At 39.4% G+C, this 21,858-nt stretch overlaps 1 protein-coding gene and 1 pseudogene across 2 annotated transcripts in view; both read right to left on the bottom strand.

The window, feature by feature from the left end:
* PLPPR5 (phospholipid phosphatase related 5) overlaps positions 1-21,858 on the bottom strand; it is a 117,232-nt gene that overhangs the window by 62,185 nt on the left and 33,189 nt on the right. For both annotated transcript variants that reach the window (XM_029947914.1, XM_029947915.1), the window contains exons 2-3: positions 14,708-14,840; positions 10,483-10,733 (exon numbers count right to left, since the gene is read on the bottom strand). In XM_029947914.1, coding sequence (XP_029803774.1) covers positions 10,483-10,733; positions 14,708-14,840 — 384 coding nt within the window. The remainder of the gene's footprint in view (positions 1-10,482; positions 10,734-14,707; positions 14,841-21,858) is intronic.
* On the bottom strand, positions 16,248-16,410 carry LOC115300459 (annotated as a pseudogene).

Genomic DNA, 21,858 nt, shown 5'->3' with positions numbered 1-21,858 from the left:
AAAGGCTTTAATCCTATCATAAGGACCCCACCCTCATTACCTCATAGACACCTAATTACTTCCCAAAGACTCCATCCCCAAATACCCAAATTGGAGGTTAGAGCTTCAACATGTGAAGTTGGTGGGCAGGTGATAAAGGAGGGGGGCAAGAAACACAATTCAGTACATAGCATAAGAAAAGACAAACCCAGGACCAAAAGGGCCTCATTTGCCACATGCAGGAGTGTGACCTTTGAAGGGCTGGTGAGGGCAGGCTACAGAAAGCTTTTATGCAAAGAGCGACTTGCTTAACATTCATGCTTTAGGAGTGTTAACTCCAGGAGCAGAGTGTAGTATGGACAGATGAGAGAAGGATTTTCTCAGGAAGCCAACCTGGAAGGCTGCTACAAAAGTCAAGGCAAGTGACACAAAAGAGCCAAATTCAAACAGTAGAAGGGTGAGGGGGCAGGGTGGAGAAGAGTCTGGATTTGAGAGATATTTCAAATGTGGGACCAACAGAATTAATCAGGCATCTGAATGTGGGGGTGTAGAAGTGGGAGAGGTTGAGGGTGACTCAGAGATTTCAGGCTTGGGTAACTGGGAAGGTAGGAATGCCAATAATCAAATCAGAAGAGACAAAAGCAGTAGTTCATCTGGAGCAATGGCAAGATCATGATTATGATTTTGGTTTCTGAAACGTTGAATGGAAAGAGCTGATGCAACACCACATAGATCTGTTTGAGTTACCAACAGTCTGGAGTTCAGGAGAGAGGTTAAGACTGGTGAAGGAGTCTGGGGTTCACCTGAAGACATGGCGGGATTAGTGAATGAGATCACCCCTGGGAAGGATAACAGAGGGAAGAAAAGGTCAAGAACAGAGACTTGGTAAATACGGGTGGATGGTTTTCTGACACTGCAATAAAGCACTTAATGAAGGAAGAAGCAAATGGGGACATAATGTTCTCAGAGTCTTACAAAGAGAAAAGTTGGGATAGGATGGGTGAGCGAGAGTCTCAATGTTGTTGAGACAGTTGGCAAGACAAGGATCTGAAGAGGATTTTGATAAGATTGCTATGGATGAACTCTAAGGAGTAGTACTGTCAGAGTGTATATGGCGGGGGGTGGAGAGGTGGCGGGGGAACAAAACTCTCATTGTAACTGCCTGATAAGGTGAAGAAATATAAACTACTCTTTCTAGAGGTTTCTTTCAGAGATGGAATGATGGCTCAGATTAATGGAAGGTTTCTGTTTGGTTGTTGGTTTTGTTCTTTGATAGTGGAAATTTTAGCAGGTCTAAAATAATCATATTTCCCTACATTGCACATACACTAATAGCACACATCCTTATATGCAGAAAGATGCTCGATTAATATATTTGACAAAGGAGAGAAAGCAATAAACATATGTAAAGTGCTTAGCACAGTAAGCACTTAGTACTAATAGTCATTATTTTGATATTCGAAATTTCTATATTATTATAGAGAGATTTCTCCTTGCTATTTGAAATACTTGTTCCCACTCCAAGGTTTTCTTTTAATGGCATAAATAAACAAATGGCTCAAAGCAGACTGTGTTCACAGGAGAAGGTAACTTCTTTTGTACGACATTGGAAAAGGTGCCAAGAAATCTTGATTTAAACTTTATCTGCAATTTAGGAGGTGGAGAGTTGTTGACTGAAATTACAGTGCCATAATTTTTTCCCTGTATGTTAAAGCACTCAAAATATTTTTGGCACAGAGAAAATCACAGGAGATAATACATCAGAGGAATAACCCCTTGCTGTGCATCAGCTTATTAGATCCTCTCTGAGAACCAGATGAAAGCAGTGTGGCCACAGAGGTAAGCTGCTTTCCTCTCCCTTCAGGAAAGAGCCAGCCATTCTGCTGTAGGGCGAGCAGTGAGCTGAGAGTGTCCACCTCACACTCTCACACACAGTCCACAGTGGTCGAGCAGAGGCCACAACTATTCCGGCCAGCCCCCGCCCAGTGATTGAGCACAGCAGGGGTACTACGGTTTGGCCATTCACACCCAACATGCGGCTCTTCCAGTGAACAACCTCTGGTCAAGATCCGTTGAGACATTGCCAGATGTGCGCCACAGTCTGAGACTCTCCCTATCCTATCTCACTTCTGCCTTCTATCTTTTACAAGTATTACCTCCCTCCGAGCCTCCAATAAGTCGCAGCTTCCTAATTTTATTTCTAACACTCCTCCTAATTCTATCTCAGCCTTCTGCTTCTTAGAGGATCCTATTGGAATGATCTAAGAAAGCAGCTGGGAAGATGGGATTTGGGAGCATATCTTTGTTGGAAATGAGGACCCCATTCTTTGCAATATATGGCGGCACTAGGTAACAATCGAATCACTAAAACCCACCAATAGCGATTTGGGAGAATGATTTGGTGGGGACAGGGTAATCTACCTAACCTGGCTTACACTAAACTTTCCTGATTTTAGCACTGGAATTATGAAGTCTGATGGTTGGCCACCCTAGAAATGACTGAACCAGGTCAACGACATGGAAAGCTGAGAAGTCCATAGAAACCATGCCTGGAGAGATAAGGAAATTGGCTGACTGTTAGTAAGTTGTGCTGGTACCCTACAGAAGGAAAACGAAAGGCTGAGGATAGTTAACAAACGAAAACTGAGTATGATGGCCAGAGTTCCTCTTTGGGAACTTACTAAAAAAAAAGCCCTTATTTCTGGAGTGTCAGAATAAAAAATGCTCAAGTCCAAACTTATCACTAACTAGTTAAGAGTCGAGGAACCTTCAGATATCACTGAATGCTCAGCTAAGGAAGGTCCATTATGCCAAGGTCAAGACCCTACTTAGAAAATTCTAAGACTGTGACATAGGGGCGGGGACATCTGAGTGGATATACATGAAGATTTTGTTTCATCAGATTCCCCTAAACCCTTGGAGCCTTCAGACATGGCTCCCACCCCTATCCATTCAGGACTAGCCCTCCTCCCAGCCCCTCCCATACCAGGGACATTTGAGCGAGAAAGTGAGAAGCCCCTTTCCCCCAATGAAATAGGGGTCCTGTCAAGATCTGCTCTGCAAGAATTAGCCAGCGCACACCAGCTGGAGCCAAGGGTGACTATGTGGCTGGATTTTGAGGCTGAAACAGAAACAGGATAAGAAGAGAATTTGTTGACATGAGGACACTCTCCCTGGGGATTTGGGATTTAATACTCTTGTAAGACCCTTGGGGAACAGTAAAAACACCCTGCTGGGCAGGCTCCTAAAGCCTGGAGAAAGTCATTACTTTCTCTCAATGAAGCTGACACGCCTGAATTGCTTTGGTAAAAGGTGAAGAAGGAATGAAAAGGCTCTGAGAAGTGGCATTGCTGGAATGAACATACAACATGAGCCTCAAGGACCCACCAGAGGATGATGTACCATGGGAAGGCCTCATGGATCTACCATTGAGGCATGAGGAATGTGCTAGTGAGGGGCAGTAGCAGGGTGCAGAAATTGAGGGGTGCCTCTCCTCCACAAGCCAGGGTCATTGGTAGGGGAGGTTACCACAGAGCTGGGTCCTTTATATCCACGCAGACCATGGAGAGCCTGTAGAAACTTTACTTTTAGTTTCTTTCTTTTTAAATTCCCTCTTTATGTTCTTTCAGACCATTTAAATTAAAAAAAAAATTTTTTTATTATTTATTTTTGAGAGAGAGAGACAGCATGAGCTGGGAAGGGACAGAGAGAGAGAGAGAAGGAGACACAGAATCTGAAGACAGGCTCCAGGTTCTGAGCTAGCCGACACCACAGAGCTTGATGCGGGGCTCGAACCCATGAACTGTGAGATAATGACCTGAGCTGAAGTCAGACGCTTAACCAACCAAGCTACCCAGGCGCTCCTATCAGACCATGTTAAACTTCAGAACAAGTTGATATCAGTATGTTCAGGCTTATTGCATTACAGGTATTCCACATACATTGATGGAACTGAATTAAATGAAATCATTCTGAAGCATTGATGTAATGTCAGTTTTCAACCCTGTCTTGCTTATTAACCCAAATGTGAAGCTTCGGGTTGGTTTACAGTGACTTTCTCATTTATTTAGTCTTGCTAATCCTTAAATCCCATAGGTACTCCCCATCTGAGGTTTCCCTTCACTAGTTCCTAATTTTATCTGCTGGTTCTTGCCTGCTGTCTTCCCTCTCATCGTCCCCTTGTCTGGAATGCTTCTTCTTAAGCTATTCAAACAATACTTATCTTCAAGACCCAGGCCAAGTACCACTTCCTGCTGAATTATTCCCCATGGTGCTTGTCCACGGTGATCGTCTCCCTCCTGGATACTGAATGGCTCTCACTGTCATCACCAGATACACTAACAATCATACTCCATCTAGAACATTATTATGCACTACCTCTAGAGCAAACGTATCCAGTAGTCATGGTACTTAGAGCCCAGATACTTCTGGGGACCAATAAGACTTTTAATTTCCTTTAAAATGAGAAGGAAAAGGGAACATTTAGGTGGAAAAATATTTAGTATACATTATTGATTAATTTGTTTTTATAGCAGTGAGGTTGTAAGATATATACATACTTTCAATGGCAGAAGAGGTCCTGAAAACACAGGTGCTAGAGCCTACAAGTCCTCATGCAGGCCTGCCTATGCCTTACATTGTCTTATCCGAGGAAGACCTTTTTTCCTAAATAGGATGTGCAAGCACTGCTAGAAATCCTGAGCCTGGAGTTGGTGAATACCTACGGAACCCCAAACATATTAATGGAATTCTATGACATACTTTTCAGTATTTCCAAGAGCTTAATAGAATAGCATGTTTACCCACAAGAAGCCCACACGCACTTACTAAAATGTCAGTACTTCTGGCCGGAACTGTATTAAGTCAGTTGGCAGCACTGGTGATCTCATACTGCTTAGTGGTTCTGATACATTGTGGAAGCACAGGAATTTCTGGGACGTGACTGGGGAACCAGACACCATTATAAAGCCATGGGCCAATCACAGAATACCCAGCTCTAGTGGCACTTACAGAAGCCAGACAAAACTAAGGTAAACGTGCAGAGCATCGATATGTCCTTAATCATTTACTGCTTATTATTTAATAGATGCGTCCTTAATCATTTACTGCTTATTATTTAATAGCTGTATGTATGCAATTTTAATAACTGTATGTGTCCCATTTCAAAACAGCATTATTTTTTATTATGAGCCACTATTTAATATCTACTGCTAAGCACCCATGGGTGGCTCAGTTAGTTAGGCATCTGACTTTGGCTTAGGTCATGATCTCACGGTTGGTGAGTTCGAGCCCTGCATCCAGCTCTGTGCTGATAGCTCAGAGCCTGGAGCCTGCTTTGGATTCTGCATCTCCCCCTCTCTCTCTGTCCCTCCTCTGCTCACACTGTCTCTCTCTTTCTCTCTCAAAAATAAAAAACATTAAAAATTTTTTAAAATAATATCTGGACCTAAGTTGAGATGGGAAAGCATCATATTAGATAGAAGATTTAGAAATAGAAGGTTCATGGAGGAGTGTGGGAGAAGGGAAATTATAAAAGGGGTCCATGGTAATGAAACACTGGAACTAAATGGGTACTTCGCAGATGTCTTTAGTCACCTCCCCACCCCCTATGACACTTAGCTGAAGGCTGACAGTAAAAAAAATTCCAATCGACTCGTAATAGTGGTCACAGCAACGGGAGTCACAGTAATAGTAGAGCAGTCACACTAGGAGCAAGTGCTCAATAAATACCTTTGATATATTATCTAGTAGACACAAATTTGCTCATTTGAAATCTAGAGCACAGGGATCTTACACATTTCAGTGTTAAATTACTTCTGAGCAGGGAAGATTTAGAGGAATGGCTTTCTGACAGCAGCCAGTTCTCATCAGTCAAGGAGACGAAGGTAGCCCAGAGCTTTTCTTTCTCCTCACTTCCATGTTTCCTCCCCAAACACCATCCCTGACCGGTCTCATGAAATCAAATGCTGCAGGCAAGCTGCCATGCACCCCCAAATTCCTGTACCCCCGAAAGAGGACCTGTTTATGCCCCTACATAGCTTAGGTAAAATAGTACTAAAAGAGGGGCAAACAGATACCAGTGGGTTGTATTTATTTAACCCTTGTCTTGGCAGCCTGTGTGCACACGGGACCTTTTGAGATGATTATAAAAGAGGGCTGTGTAAAAAGCAAGAGCAGGTAGATGCCGAACTCTGGACACCAACAAGGAGAGGGGTAATGATATTTTCGAGCTTTCCGCTAACATCCTGGGAAAAGACTGCAGTGAACTGTTTAATATCGAAATTCCTCCTTTCTTAGTATATCAACTTCTTTACCATCTGATTCTATTGCACCCCCTATTTATAGGTGGAGTTTGTTTCTCTGCTCCCATCAATCTGGACTGCTTGTGGATTTGCTTAAACCGACAGAGCCCAGAGATTTTGGAGCCTAAGCTTCAAGATGCCCTGTAGCTCAGGTCTCTGCTCACTTGGAAGGCTGCTCTCAGATGCTCTCAGGGAAAGTCTTTCGAGAATGAGCGAGGCCCAGCGAGTGAGCTGTCTCAACCCCTAGCTCAGCACAACACATGTGAGAAGCAAGGTTCAACGGCCAGTAAAACCACAGGTCACCCCACAGAATCCGGAGGATAGCAAAGTTCTTGTTTTGAGGTGTAGGGTGATTTGCTCGCAGCCAAAAATAATGATAACAGGCCAACAGTATAGCTGACCCTTCCTTCCTCTCTCTTTCTTTCTTCTCCCTTTCCTTTCCTTTTTTCCTTCTTTCCTTCTTTTCTTTTCCCTCCCTTCCTCCCTTCCTCCCTTCCCCCCTTTTTCTCTTTCTCTCTTTCTTTCTGATATTCAGAAAACTAATCTAAGGTCATAACTGGAAGTCACCTAAAGAGATCATTTAATGTCTTCCTGTGGTTTATGAGGTTAACTGGAAAGTCATGAAACACTATTTCTCATTCTCAACTTTGAAGTTCATTTTACTTTCATTAGAAAAACTGCTTGCTTTATATGAAATGACTAACACAAAGCTAAATTTAAATATTATTCTAATGTGACTTAACACTGAATTATAAATTTAATGGTTGAGGGTTAAATAACCTTCAGAATGCTTTCCTGGGAAACCAACAATATTCACAAAAATAGGCAGAGGGATTTTTTCCCCTGAAAGTTCTCAGGAAAGCAAAAGAGAACAACTCTGTTATCAATTTATCCCCAAAGCCTTAATTAAAGTCAAATGCTAAGGGAAACTTCAAGTTCCTTAATTTTATTTACTAACCCACAAAAAGAAACATCATAAAAACATTTCTCAGTTCTTATTTATATACTTCATAATAGGGCTTATTTGTTTTTATTACATAGGTCCATATGTTTATCACACCGACACAACATTAAACAAACATATATCTAAGCTGTTTCCACAGAAAATACCGATTACATGGCTGTTTTCTCCTAGATACCTACTCATCAAAATTCTGGCAAGCATTCCACGAGACTGTATTAGCTCAAAATACCCCGACACTTCTATTATAAAGTTTTCCCAAGGTGTTTCCAGTGAAACTGGGAAGAAATATATATGTATATGGGATCAAATATAACAGCAAAACCTGACTGTAATGCCTACGTTTGCAGCAGGAGTTATATTCAGAGTTGCCATAGCAGCCACCCACACTCACACACGCACAAAGGGTGTAGGGAAGACAGAAAAGCAGTTAGCAGAGAACAGAATCTATTGTTAAAAATACAGAGGTACCCTTCAATGTAATTACAAGTAGGAATCCTGACTTTCAGTCTGAACCATGCTTCAATGTTACAAGGCTTCCGAGGGTTGCAGTGTTATTAAATGTTTTTTTTCTTTTTCTCTAAACGTATCTACCACAGGAACCCTCAGCCATAACCTTTATGGATGTTGAGATGATGTGGCAGCAGGAGGAAATTCAAGGGAGCATGCACAGGCTAGGGCTAACATGATTCAAAGATTCTTTCTCTGGAATATTTGCAATCATTGTAGCCAGGAAAATATGTGGCTCTCTGGATCTGGATGAGTTACTTTACTTTCCGAGTTTCTCATCTATAAAATGGGCATAATAATACCACGTACTTCAAGGAGTTTTTATGAGGATTTAAAAAATTAGTACGAATAATCAATTAATACATGACTAGTAATTACAATCAATAAAGAATAGATTTTAACATATCACAATAATGAGTTATATATATTAAATAAATTAGTAAAAGTGAAGCACTTGGTGCTTGACCACATAGTAAATTCTCAATGAATATTTGCTATAGTAATAATTATTATATAATATATAGATAATTATGTATCTATTATATGTATCTACAAAGTTGCTAAAACACATGCCAGCTGACTAGAGCCAAGGTAAGATATTAAGATTTTGCCAGTACTTTAAAAGATAATGCCTTGTCCTACAGCAACGCCTTTGAATACACAATTTTGGCAGAACGAAAAGATCAAGTATTTACAAAACTAGTACGTTCTCACCATTGGTAAACCCTGGTTATACAGCAAAATCTATCATCTATTAAGTGCTAAAATAATCATGTAACAAGATTTGGATTCAAAGAGTATTCCAGAATTTGTCTCAAGTCATTGGTTTGATCACATATGTATATGCAGGTACATTTGCAATTCATACTCAGATACAAATATCAGTATCGGATTTAGATGTGATGACAAATAAAAGTATTTTCTGACTTCTGATTCACTCAAGTTTTAAAATCTGCATTTTAAGGCTGAATGCTTCATATTCTAAGAGCAGTGGAACATACTGTCAAGCAGGTTAGCGAATAGGAAAGAGTATGCATGGATTAGCAGATTTTATATCAACTCTAGAAGTACCTGAGAATGGGAAGCAGAAAGGAAAGCCGATGGGATAAAGAAATCAGGGGAAATTAAAGGAATGGAGTTGGGAGCACACGGAGAGGGGAAAAAGGGAGTTGTAACTAACAAACTATACAAGTCAGAAGACAGTGGAAGAGAAAATGGACAGGACTGGATTTGATCTTTAACTCTGTAAAACCCTTTCTGATGGGACTTTTTTTTTAAAGTCCAGGCTGTGAGGGATAGAATTAGCTTGGCTTGAAAACTTTAGAAATGTTAAAATATACTCATGGCCTCCATAATTACCCTGCCACTGTGAATGTTATGTTCAATGCTAATTTCCCCTCCTAAATTGTTGCTTATTTAGTAATTTTATTTCCAATCTCAAGTCATGGGGGTATTTTACTGCTTTGCTCTCTGTTTTAGGAGAGAAGCAGACATGATCACATTAAGAATATCAGAAATGTTTCCATAATCAAATACCTCTTTGAAGGTAAAAATAACCCTGAGTTTTTTCAAGTCACTAGCAATGTTCAAATTTGGTTTCAAATCTGGTTTGAGATCTCTCGTCAACGAGCTAAAATAAGAAGAAAGTAGCTATGGGCACCATTGGAAAGGAGAACCCCCAAAGTCATTTAAATTCTCTGAACTTCTTACTGTAGCCATGGAAAAGCCTACGGAGCACACTTTCTGGAGTCCAGCTCCCTAGCTGCAAGGCAGACCCTGGTGATGGAGGGAAAGGCTGAAGGCAAGAATGCAGGGCCAAGAGCTACTTGTCAAGGCTCCCCTTGTTTCTACTCCTGCGTCTCAGTAATGCGCTCGACCATGACCACTTACTTCCGACTAGAGGTCCCGGATAGCTGCACCGGGGATCTGGCTCTCACCACTAAAATGAGGGCAAAGACTCAAGAATAAAGGAAAAAAACATAACGTATAAGAACATTTGGCTAGCTCTGCGAGAAAATATTAAAACACTGGTTGAGAGGGGTGCCTGGGTGGCTCAGTCGGTTGAGCATCTGGCTTCGGCTCAGGTTATGATCTCACAGCTTGTGGGTTCGAGCCCTGCGTCGGGCTCTGTGTGGACAGCTCAGAGCCTGGAGCTTGTCTTCCGATCCTGTGACTCCATCTATCTCTGACCCTCCCCTGCTCATGCTGTCTTTCTCTCTCTCAAAAAAAAATTAAAAACATTTAAAAAATTTTTTAAAAATAAAACACTGGTTGAGATATTATGATGACATAATTACCAATAACGAAACAAACAAAAATCCTTTTTAAAAAAGAGTGCCCCCTGTCCCCACCTCCCCCAGAGAATATTAGAGCTTGAGTAGGCAGCTGAGAGGCCCGGGCAGTTTTCTTAAATGGGCTATTGCAAGATTATGGGGACTGCTACGGGACAAATTTGCTTCCATTAAACCCTATTTAACATAAAGACAAACATATTCTCAAATTGCAATGCTAATGGCTATATTTTTTTAATACAACCAACTATAACACATAATCTTATGGGAGTCAACGGACTTAATTTTATCCACAGTACAAATAGCTATTATTAAAAATAAATTAAATGGCCTGCAGAAAGCTGTTAATGTGACTTCCATTATGGCAGAGAGAAATAATTTCTACACTGGGAGAATTCACAGAAGGACAGATGAAGACTGGTTAATAATCCTCACTTACTGTCAGATACATAGCTGCATAGACACTGAGAGCCGCTTCTTTGGATGGAAACGTTTTCCTTGCTCTCATGATGAGATCTGGGTTGCCTGTGCAGGCCTCTTCCCCGCTGATGAACTGTGTGTACTGCTGACAGCCAAGTGCTGTATAGTTGGGCTTACACAGGGCAAGAAAATGCGGAGCCAGATTCCCGGTAACCACTTGCCCAGCATTTACAAAGATATCTGTGGCAAATAGCCCAAATGTATAGATACCTGAGGAAGAAAACAAAGCATTTTAACTCTTTGGGTTTGTTTGTTTTTGTATTTCAATTTACATAAACCCACATGGAAATATTTTAGAAACTATAAATATGCATACAAACATATGGTTCCCTCCACTTCACATCTCTCTGGTTCTCGGCTTTCTGGAGTGGTGGGAGAGTTAAATTATTTAACATATTGAGCTGTCTACCACTGGCTACAGTTTTATGCATGGCAGGTTTATAAGACATAAGATAAAAGAAGAAGATATATTCTAAGACTCTGTTTGGGGAATGTGATTTTTTAAAAAGGAGACATGTTTCTCCAGAGAGGACTCTCCACCTTCAGTCTCTCATCTTCAGCTCATGTTAGCAATCTTCATTTTTCCTGATTTTGAAAATATTTTGCATCTTATAAGCATAAAGGAACACAGTTGCCTCCCTCTCATTATGCCTCCTAAACCCATTCAGACTGATATTAACGCTGCTGGAGGTGCCAATTAGCAGTAAAAATCCAATGCCATTAGTTTTCATTTAAATATCATGGAAAATCTTAAGTAAAGAAGAATGTTTCAGATTAAGCTCTACACTGCTTTCACAAATACATCTTAAAAAGTCACATAATAGCTAGTAACTCGGTTCCACCTTATCTTTTATGATTGGGTTTTAATTTATCAAATTTGGGGCAATTTAGTAAATAATAATGCAATCAAAATTATAATTTTTCAATTATCTTCAGAGCATTAAAATTTACTTGCTTTGGTACTGAAGGTATCAAATTAAGTATCCACAGAATTTTTGTCCCCTTTTGTGAGAAACTTGACAATTTGGTCAATTTAAAAAATATTCCACATCAGTATCTTCGATCATTAGAACCAAAACTTATTTTCATTTTGAAGTAGTGTAGGCAAAATACATTCGTTGGCATCATTTTCAATTAAACTTATAGATACAACCTTTGAGGATGTGGTACCAATGTGAAGAGATTTATTTTTCTATAATTTGGGGAAATAAAATTCCAACAGGCATTTTTAAATTATACCAAAAGAATACTTCCCAACAGTTCATTCATTAAAAATCACATAGTTCTATTATAATAATCAGACAGCTTTCTTCTTAGTCATACATTTCTGGATTGTTTGTTTGCTAAATCTTTACATAGTTAGTGGCTGCTGTGTAGGCAATCACCAGGAAAATTGTACAGGATCGAATAATTTTCCAGCATCAGATGCATGGCTATCCTTCTAATTTTTGAAATATTATATAAGATTATAAAAGGCTCATGCACATAAACCTGCACATAAGCAAAACTTTATGAGTCAACAAATGGCAACAAGACGAAGACCTTGTTCTCCCTTTGTCTAAAAATTCCAAAAGCAAATAATAAAAAGCTTTTTCTTTACATCTTCCCAACATTTCATGAGTCATACAAGTAAATGTTATCAAAAGCAGAAATTTAGGAGAAGTAGAGAAATGAAAGAGAATGGAGCTCAATAAAATGTCAATGCACATAACCTCTCCTTCCAAACATCATGGCCCAGCATGAAAACCTAAATGGTAAGTCTTCATCTCTACCTCTCTGAAATCTAGGCTAAGGTGTACTCATTTTATTTGACTAAACCATTCTCTTTATCTGCTGTAATAAGATTTCCTGTTTAAAACAGAAGTATTTGATGGGGTTATGGAAATGTCTCTTGATACTTGCAAAGTTCCCAAATGTGCTTTAGAATTAAAATATTCAGTGCATCAGGTCCAAGACCAATATTGCAGTTGACTGTAAAGATACTTATTAAACTGAGATCCCATGAGTTTATCTACTATGCTGACCACTAGGTTAAAGTCCATACAAAGAATGATGCCCTGGGGCACCTGAATGGTTCAGGTGATTGAGCAGCGAATTTTTAATTTCAGCTCAGGTCATGATCACATGGTCATGGGATCAAGCCCCATATAACGTTCTGTGCTAAACATGGAACCTGCTTAAGATTCTCTCTCTCCTCTCTCTCTCTCTCTCTCTCTCTCTCTCTCTCTCTCTCTCTCTCTCTCTCTCCCTCTGCCTCTCTCCCCTGCTCATGCTCTCTCATAAAATAAAATAAAATAAAATACTCAGAAAAAAAGAATGATGCCCTATGATGCAGTAATGTTTTGCTTATAAACATCCCATTATAACAAAGTAGAACCGTCCAAAGCATAATGAACAAGGGAAAAGAAACAAATCAAGCAATCCTAAATATTTTATAAAATCATATAACAAGAAACATATAGAGATTTTAAAGCATGCTTTACTGTGTATATTCTTTAGAAATATGTGCGCAAATGCTGAAAAATATTTACTTAAGTAGGCATAATAAAATTTACTTTCACAGTGTTTTGGAAAGTGCCAATTTCATCATTTTTAGTTTTGAGTATATTACTGCTTATTTTGTTATTAAATGACACTCATGCAAAGATAAATGAGTCAAGAACATAGTATTGATGCATTCAAAAAATAACTTTGTAAATTTCATAGAAAGGTTATCACTTCAACAATATATATGAGGGCTTTGGAGATGTATAACTTGATGGCAATAAAAAGAACAGTTTTAGATATGAAAACCTTCCTTCTTTAGGGAGATTCAAAGGCATGATGAAATTTGCTTAGTCTTTAAGTAGGTTTATATATAGCTTAACTTATCTACACATAATATCTCCAAAGTTTTCATCTTGATCCCATCAATACAAGAAATATATTGAAAGGTACACCATTCTTAATCTTAATCTAAATTCCGATCAGAATTTATCTTAAATTTTACTTAGTATACTATATACAGACATTTTTTTATCTGATAAATGCAGGAAAGAGTAATTTATATTAAACTCTACAGTGTCGGTTAAAAATTTGTCTTTGCCAAAGTTTCTACTGGGAAATGATTTGCAATACCTTATTACTGCTTATATATATTAGTGCTAGAATTTAAGATTGAAGGTTAACGTATCAGTAAATCCTTTAATCCTTTAATTAAAAAAAATTTTTTTAACTTTAATTCCAGTATAGTTAACATACAATCTTATGTTAGTTTCAGGTGCACAATATAGTGACAGTAAATCTTTTCTTCTAATAAAATCACCAATGCATTTCTGTTAACATTTTTTTTTAAAAAGCTCAGAGGTAGTGCATCATGGAGTGCTACATATGGTAATAAACAAACACGACATATATTTTAATGTTTATTTTTTATTTGAGAGAGAGTGAGTGCACATGAGTGGCGGGTCGGTGGGGCAGAGAGAGAGCAGGACAGAGGATCAGAAGCTGGATCTATGCTGAAAGCAGAGAGCCCAATGTGGGGCTCCAACTCCAACTCACGAACCGTGAGATCATGACATGAGCCAAAGATGAACACATAACCAACCAAATGAGCCACCCAGGCACCCCAACGTGTCTTTCTTAAGTTTATGTATTTATTTTGAGAGAGAAGGAGAGAATCCCAAGCAGGCTCCACACTCAGGATGGAGCCTGACACAGGGCTCAATCTCACAACTGTGAGATCATGACGTGAGCTGAAATCAAAAGTCAGATGCTCAACTGACTGAGCCACCCAGGAGCTCAATACAACATATCTTTTATTTGCCAATCAATTTTTCTTGTCTTTCAGGGTGTTCAGCAATATAACTAGATTATCATTTCTCCCTAAGCATTGTTCCTGAAGTTTCATAAGCCCAGAAAATAATTTCTTTTAATTATATAATTTTTAGCTTCTTAAACAATATGAAAACATCCAAGTGTGGTGTTCTTTTTTCCTTAAAATAGTATGGAAGTGACACTTGAAGTAGGCTCATACAATATGAGAGAACATCGTATGCAATGTTATTTATAAAGTCAAATTGAAATATTTCAAATAAAATATAACCCAATATTTGCATAGGGTTAAAAATGCTGACCATTTTAAGGGTTATCTTATACATAAACATAATTTCAGCAACAACAAAAATAACTCCATGAACACATACCCAGGAATCGCACAGTTCGCCGTACCAGTGGGTTTATGTAGCAACAATCTCCAGTTAAAATGGTTTTCTCCTGGTTTTCAAAGTCCCTTGTGGCTAGTTGTAGGCAAAACACAGCAGTTTCTCCAACTATTATCTTGCAAGGAAATAAAAGGTTAAAGAACATTAGAATTTCACCAGTATAAATGTAAAATAATTTTATTTTTTTAAATGCAGAAAAGTAACTCCTTTGAGTAGTAACAATCTCTATGTAAAACTGAATCATATTTGCTTAACTAAACCCTTTTATAAGAACCTTACCCATATATACACAAGCCATATTTCTCTCAATTCAAGGGAGTATTAAACTGATAAATTATGAATACAAATGGACCATACCATTTTTGTTTTCTAAAAGACTTCATCACACACACACACACACACACACACACACAAATCTTTGCTTTAAGGACACACTCATTTATTTTTGGTATGTAAATGAATTCCAAGTTTTATTTTTAAGTGATTATGTCTTGTTTAAATTTGACACTGCCACAGAAATCAAAACGATTTTCTGCGAAAATACTCCTAAAAGGATTAAATAAATACATCTTAAGGTAAAATTATATTAATACTTCTATAACAAGAAAAAAATCAATTCACATGTGTTTGGCCTTGAGATTATCCTTCACCAAAATCTCACTGTTCTATTCTGAGACAGTATTAAAAATTATAGCCATTAATATATTCTTTATATTTTAGTATATGTGTGTCATTATTATCTTCATTAAAAAACATGAAACAGAAATATTATCATATTTCTTTTATCATTGAAAGAACCAAGACTTGGAACTCAAACGAATTGCCCAAAGCCACAGAGCCAGTAAGGAGAAAAATTAGGTTCTGGTACATTCTTTGCTCTACTATGCTGATTTATTAAAGGATCTGCTGATTTATTAAAGAAGCTGCTTATTTTTCATTGGTGTTTGTACTATTTGCAGTGGTTTTCATACATAGCCTTTAAAATCACGTAGCAAGGTATTAAAACCTATGTTATCACTCCATTACTTCATTTTATGGATAAGGAAATGAAGGCTTAGGGAGGTTAAATAATTTACACCCATCAGGCCAATGAGAAGCTAAGCAGATATTGCTGACTCAGCTGCAGATCTTTTTCTTTTAACTCTATTTAATGTGTGCGTGGGGGGGTGTGTTAGAGAGTGTGCACATGGGAGCAGGGGAGGAGCAGAAAGAGACAGAGGTAGAGAGAGAAACCCAAGTAGGCTGTCAGCACAGAGCCCAATGCAGGGCTCGCTTCCAGCAACTGTGAGATCATGACCTGAGCAGAAATCAAGACACTCAACCCACTGAGTCACCCAGAGGGACCCTTGACTCTATTTAATGTTACAGTCAACAACACTAGAAACATGATTAGGAGAAAAGAAACTGGAGCCAATTGTATGGTCCTTCATTTGTTATTGTCAAGGCTAGTTTTCAGCACATCTTGTCTAGGTTAAGTAAAGTACTATATGGGGAGTCCTTGATATCTTCTGGAAAAATGCTTTTGAGGTCTTGAAGAAAAGTAATATCTGTAATTACAGGATATTCAAAGTTATACATGGGAGATAAAGAAGGAAGTCATAGGAGATTAGATGTTTGACCTAATTCTACTCCATTATGAGTAACAGATTATACACTTGATCTTAGCCAAAAGGCCGAGAAGCAATGAGTAACAGATTATAAAGCATTTCTTAATTTTTCTTCTTTCTAACTTTTCCTCTTTTCTTACTATATCTCTTCTTCCAAGGAGATCAGGGTTCAAGGTTAAATCAGAGGTTGAGCTGACTTATATTAAAGGAATCTAGTCTTGCTTATCTGGTAAGACTGGATTGAATTAGGAAAAAGGCTGGAGTTTATACCTCCCAAATCCTGAAATTTTTAACTTTGGTAAGTTAGAGTAGACGTGTGATGAAATGGTTCATCCGGCCTAACGAGGCACAAGAGGTATTTTTTCTGGGTTCGTTAGCTGCCACCAGGGCCCTAGGAGAAACTGACAAATAGTGCTGTGGGCCTGACATCTTCTTATCTCCCTTTCTGAATCACTCCTCTGTTGCTCTTTGAAAGAAGTTACTTTCTGAGTTTTCAGTTTCAACTTCCTCCAGTTCTGTTTTGCCCCAGAATGCTCCAAATTTTAAGAATCTATCATCTGCTCCACATCATGTGCTGCCCGGCTCCCTGACGGATTCTGTCCTCTCAGATTTCTTCTCCTCCGCCTCAGGTATCAGTGGGGCCTCCACCACCAGGCTGGCTCCACCCCCAAGTACACTGACCCCTCCAACTAGGTCTGTTGATACAGGAAATTCCCCAGAATACAACAGATACCCAATAATTCTTACTAAAGGCACACATAAATTTCATACTTATTAGATCAGAAAGTCTCAGTTGGCCTCTGACCTTTTGCCTGATTCCCAGTAACCAACTCCTGCTTTGGTGCTATGATGAGGGATCTACCCTACACCCTAGTTCCTTCTAATGATCACATCCGGCATGCTCAGGCCCCGACTTGGTCACCAGGCTCCTACTGGACTAAGCGCTGCTTTGTCTGGGCCCCTCCTCCCAGGGCTGCACTTCCCAGTTTTCCCCAGTGCTAACCGTTTGCCTGGCTGCATGGCAGTGCATCACATGTTTCCAAAGTTCCTATTTGTGTCTTCAGCATATCTGCCAAAATGCTGTCTCAGTCAATATTGTTTGGCTGCTATGAAAAGAAACTCTCTCAAACTGGATTAAGCCTAACTAAGAATTTATTCTAGGGTTGGAGGGTTATCTCAGAACTCAAGGGATGGGGCTCAGGATTGGGTCCAAGAATGGAAATTCCTCAGAAGTCCAGGCAACTATTCTCCCAGCCTCCCTCCCTGTCTCTGGAGTCACACTGCCTCTTACCTCAGCTCTTCTCTGAATGCCTGACTCATTCTTTCTGCAAGCCAGTTCTCCTTGCTTCCTACATGATGGCCCCAAAAGTGTCCAAAAACCCTGTTTTGAACATGCCAGCTCAGTTCAGGGAAAGTTCAACTAATTAGATTCACTGAACCCCAACTTCAAATTGCCAGGGCGGGGGTCAGCTTGGGGTGGGTGTCTCTTCACATCCAATTAACCAAAGTTAAGAAGATGTGTCATGGTGTATGAAAACTGCCTCTGTGGGTGGAAAGCACAGTTCTCAAAAAAAAAAAAAAAAAGGAAGTTGGGGTGATATCTAACTTCAATTCTTACCCACCACATCTTGCTGGACTTCCCCCATGATAGTTCTTTCTCTGGATTAGCCCTTTCCACTATGTTCTCTGGATTCTGCTTTGTGTGCCTACTAGGACTTCATCTCTTCAAACACAGGTGCCTACACCTTAGTGTCTACTTTCCTCCAGTGGGTGTCTTTACTTCAGTGCTCTAGCTCTGCCCCCTTCCCTATGATATCTATGACACTCCTCATCCAAGTCATATTCTCTCTTAACCTCCCCCATCCCAATTTCCTAAGTCAAAACTCACATTGCTTACTACTATCAAATATAGTATCATATCTAATAAAACAAGTTTTATTAGAATGAATACTTAGATGCCTTCTGAGGTAAAAACTCAATGCTTTGCATTCTTGTTTAAAGAAAGCTTTGTGATCTAGTTGGGTGGACACAAATTAAATAATTAATAATGGTACAAGACTGGGTTTTAGCTGATTTGGACAATAACTGCCAGTAGCACATTTAGTAAGAAATGTTACTGAGTGTCCGAGGGCATGTGAGGTGGCTGTGACATGCACCACTCAGACTCCCCCCTGCAGGACGGCTTTCTGGTTCAGAGGCTCCACTGTGGCTGCACTTCCCGTGGGCTCCTCCTAGCAAATGACTAAGTAAGCATGTTGGGGGTACACAGGAAAGCCTATTCCTCAGATGTGGGGTACCTCCAGTTGGTGAGTTTGTTTGAAAACTACCTATCAGCCTGGCCAAGTCTTTGTTGAAATTGTGCGGTATTCTGAGGTGCTTGCCACCCAATTCCCCTTCCTTCTCCCTTTCTTTCACCTCCATCATAGTCCAAAGGCTCTCTCAGCCTTCTCTGGCCTCCCCCTCCCCAAACCTTTATCTTCTATAAGGGTTTCTCCTGACAAATCTCTCCTACATCTCATCACCCTGGTGCCTGCTTTTAGGACAATTCAAATTACCATACCATCAAAGAAGGGCAGGTGTGATCCTGATTACTCTTAAAGAATGGGTCGGCAGATGTTATCTGATAGATGAAGAGGATCAGACACAAGCTTAACCAAGAAGGCAGTGTTAGAAGAGGTGTAGAGGGAGCGCTTCCTCGTTGCCCTCACCACGACCTGAACAGAAGCTAGAGCGGAGTCCGCCTCAAGGATAAAAGCTCTCATCAGTAAATTACAAACCTAATTTCTATGTTCCCTGGCATTTTATTTTGGTTCTTTTTCTCTTGTCCTGTCAGAAGCCCTCCTTGGAAGACTTTATTCCTCTAAAGGCATTACCAACCCTTGCCACTCTAAGGGATCCTAGACACTGTGTCTCCCTGACCTCCAGATGCAGGTCTCAAACTACTTATTAATCAGCAGCATCCAGCATGCTCAGATCTGCATACTGAAGTTCTCAAAATCTTCCCATCCCAAATGGAATTAATCTCTCCCACCCTAAGCCTCTGCCCCTCCATGTCACCATCTCAATTAACCCACCGTCCTCCAGAGGGACACTCAGGCTAAAACTCTTGTACCATTCCACACCAGGCTGACACTGTCCCCCCTCATTTCCTCTCTCCATCAATTGCTAAATCCTCTTGCTTCTATATCTTAATTATATTTCAAATGTGTGCGTTTTTATCACTACTGCCAGTTTAAAATTCAGTCCCTCGTCACTTCTTTCCTGCATTATAGCATCCTCAGAACTCACCTCTGCGCTTCCATTTTTCTCTGGTCTTCAAGCCATCTACTGCCAGATTGATGTATTGAAAACAAATTTGTGCCATCCGAATTTCTTATTTAAAATTTTCAGTGTGTCTTCACAGCCAAAGGAATAACAGGAATTGTCATAAAAGATGGTTTACAGCTGAGCCTAAACCCACTTTTCAACTTCTGCAACTCTTGCAACCTCTGCACACGCCATGTTCTAGCCATAGTTAAACATTTATATTCCCTCAACATGCCAGGGAATACATTTCCATACATCCAGGCTTTTATACTTGGTCTGTGGCTTAGTATAGCTTGTTAGGCAAGGCAATAATTTAAATATTGCCTTCTCTACTGCAACTTTATGTCTATTCCTGGTACAACCCCTCCCTCCTTCTGTGTGCTCCAGTAGCACTTTGTACATTTATTATGGTGCTTTTCACGTGATTTTATAATTATCAGTAACATCTGTCTCTGCCACTCAACTGACAGCTTCTCAGAAGCAGGGACTGTATAATGTTTATTTTTATACTTCCGTATTAAAGTACTGTGACTGGCAATTAATGTGTATGGCTGTATGAATGAATGAATGAAATCCAGTTCAATCTGCCCATCTTATAGATAAGGACACCTATCTAGAGAGAAATGGAGAAGTTAAACATGCCTGAATCACACAGTTACTGGCACAGCCAGAGTCTGAATCCAAGTTCAGAACTATTTTGACCACAGCTTCTGCCTAGAAACTTGTTAGACATTTCCTTTAACTTTGCCCGGTCAAGTCAGCTTAGCTCCCTCCCCATTCCAAGTTACACCGTGGAGCTCCACCACATTTCTAGGATTTCTAGTTTTAAGGGGCCGTGCTGGGGCACAAAACACCTCAGAAGGACCTCTAAAATCCTGGGGTCTCCAGGTATAAATAATTGAGTTTAGAAAAAGACCTTTCTAATCCAAACTTCAACAAATACCAAAGGAGCTTTTAGCTACCCTAACTTTTCTGTTATTTCTCTGAGATTCCATTTTCAATGAAATTTCTTCATGTTTCCTCTGCATACTCTTGGTTCTTACGTGGAATCAAAGACTGGTGGTTTGGTTATTTTCTCTCCATGATCAAGAAGGAGTTCTTAATCTGGAGTCACTTGAGCCCAACTTTGCTTATGAAACAGGACCTCCACACACCCACTTTCTAAATGACCCATGTACATCTCCATCCCAACTTTGAGGCAAGAACTGGTATGTGGTGTGACATCTTCTCTATTACCCTGCTAGACAGTGAGTAAAAGCCCCATCTTACTGATGAATAGCAACCTATAAAAATTCAGAAGCAAATCATAAATCCTCAAATATAAATGCTTGTAAACATAATGTTGCTTTCGTACCTCAATTCCCAGAGGCTGACCTTCTGTCATCTATATTCCTTAAAGACAAAATACTGAGGTAAGGTTTTTTTTTTTTTTTTAGGGAGATAAACTCACTGTAGACTTTCGTCAAATGCCAAACTCCAAATAGCTTTATGTTTTCATTTATAAAAACCCAATTAGAAATTCCTCTCTCTTTAGACTGGTGATAATTCAAAGATATTCATGCATCATTGGTCTGAAATTGGTACAAGAACAGCATTTCAGATGTAATGCAGCAGTAGAGTTCATGCAATCAGTGTGATGATACTTGGCATGTCTCACATTTCAGATATATGTGAAGTAATATCTGAAAAGCAACTTTATCCTTAAAAGTATAGTCATGAGACACACTTAAATTTTAAAATGTAGAAGGCATTGAGTCATTGAGTTTATATTTAGGTTCCTACCAAACACATTATACATTCTTGGTTATTATACAGGCACATATAAAGAGAGAGCTCATTTCCCATCATCAATTTCAAGCTAGCCAAGGAAAGTTCTAAGCCAAACCAAGAGGTGAAAAGTTATACTAGGTACTATTTGTTTAAATTTGTGTTATGATACAGAGAATTTAAGGTTTCTTCAGTGTACATATGGATTTCAAAACTCTTGCTAAGTAAGGTAGCTGCCAACTTCTTGAAATATAGTTTCTGAGTGGAACTGAGGTTAGAAGAGGGAAGAATTACAGTAAAACCTTGGTTTGTGAGCATAATTTGTTCCAGAAACATGCTTGTATATCAAAGCACTCATATATGAAAGCAAATTTCGAGAACCATTGGCTCAGTTGTGATCATGTGACATTCAGCGTCACGTACTACTCGTATCACAAGACATCACTCATTTAT

The sequence above is a fragment of the Suricata suricatta genome, chromosome 8 (genome assembly GCF_006229205.1).
Source record: "Suricata suricatta isolate VVHF042 chromosome 8, meerkat_22Aug2017_6uvM2_HiC, whole genome shotgun sequence".
In the NCBI taxonomy this organism is placed as follows: Eukaryota; Metazoa; Chordata; class Mammalia; order Carnivora; family Herpestidae; genus Suricata; species Suricata suricatta.
This window is presented reverse-complemented; position numbering and strand designations above follow the sequence as displayed.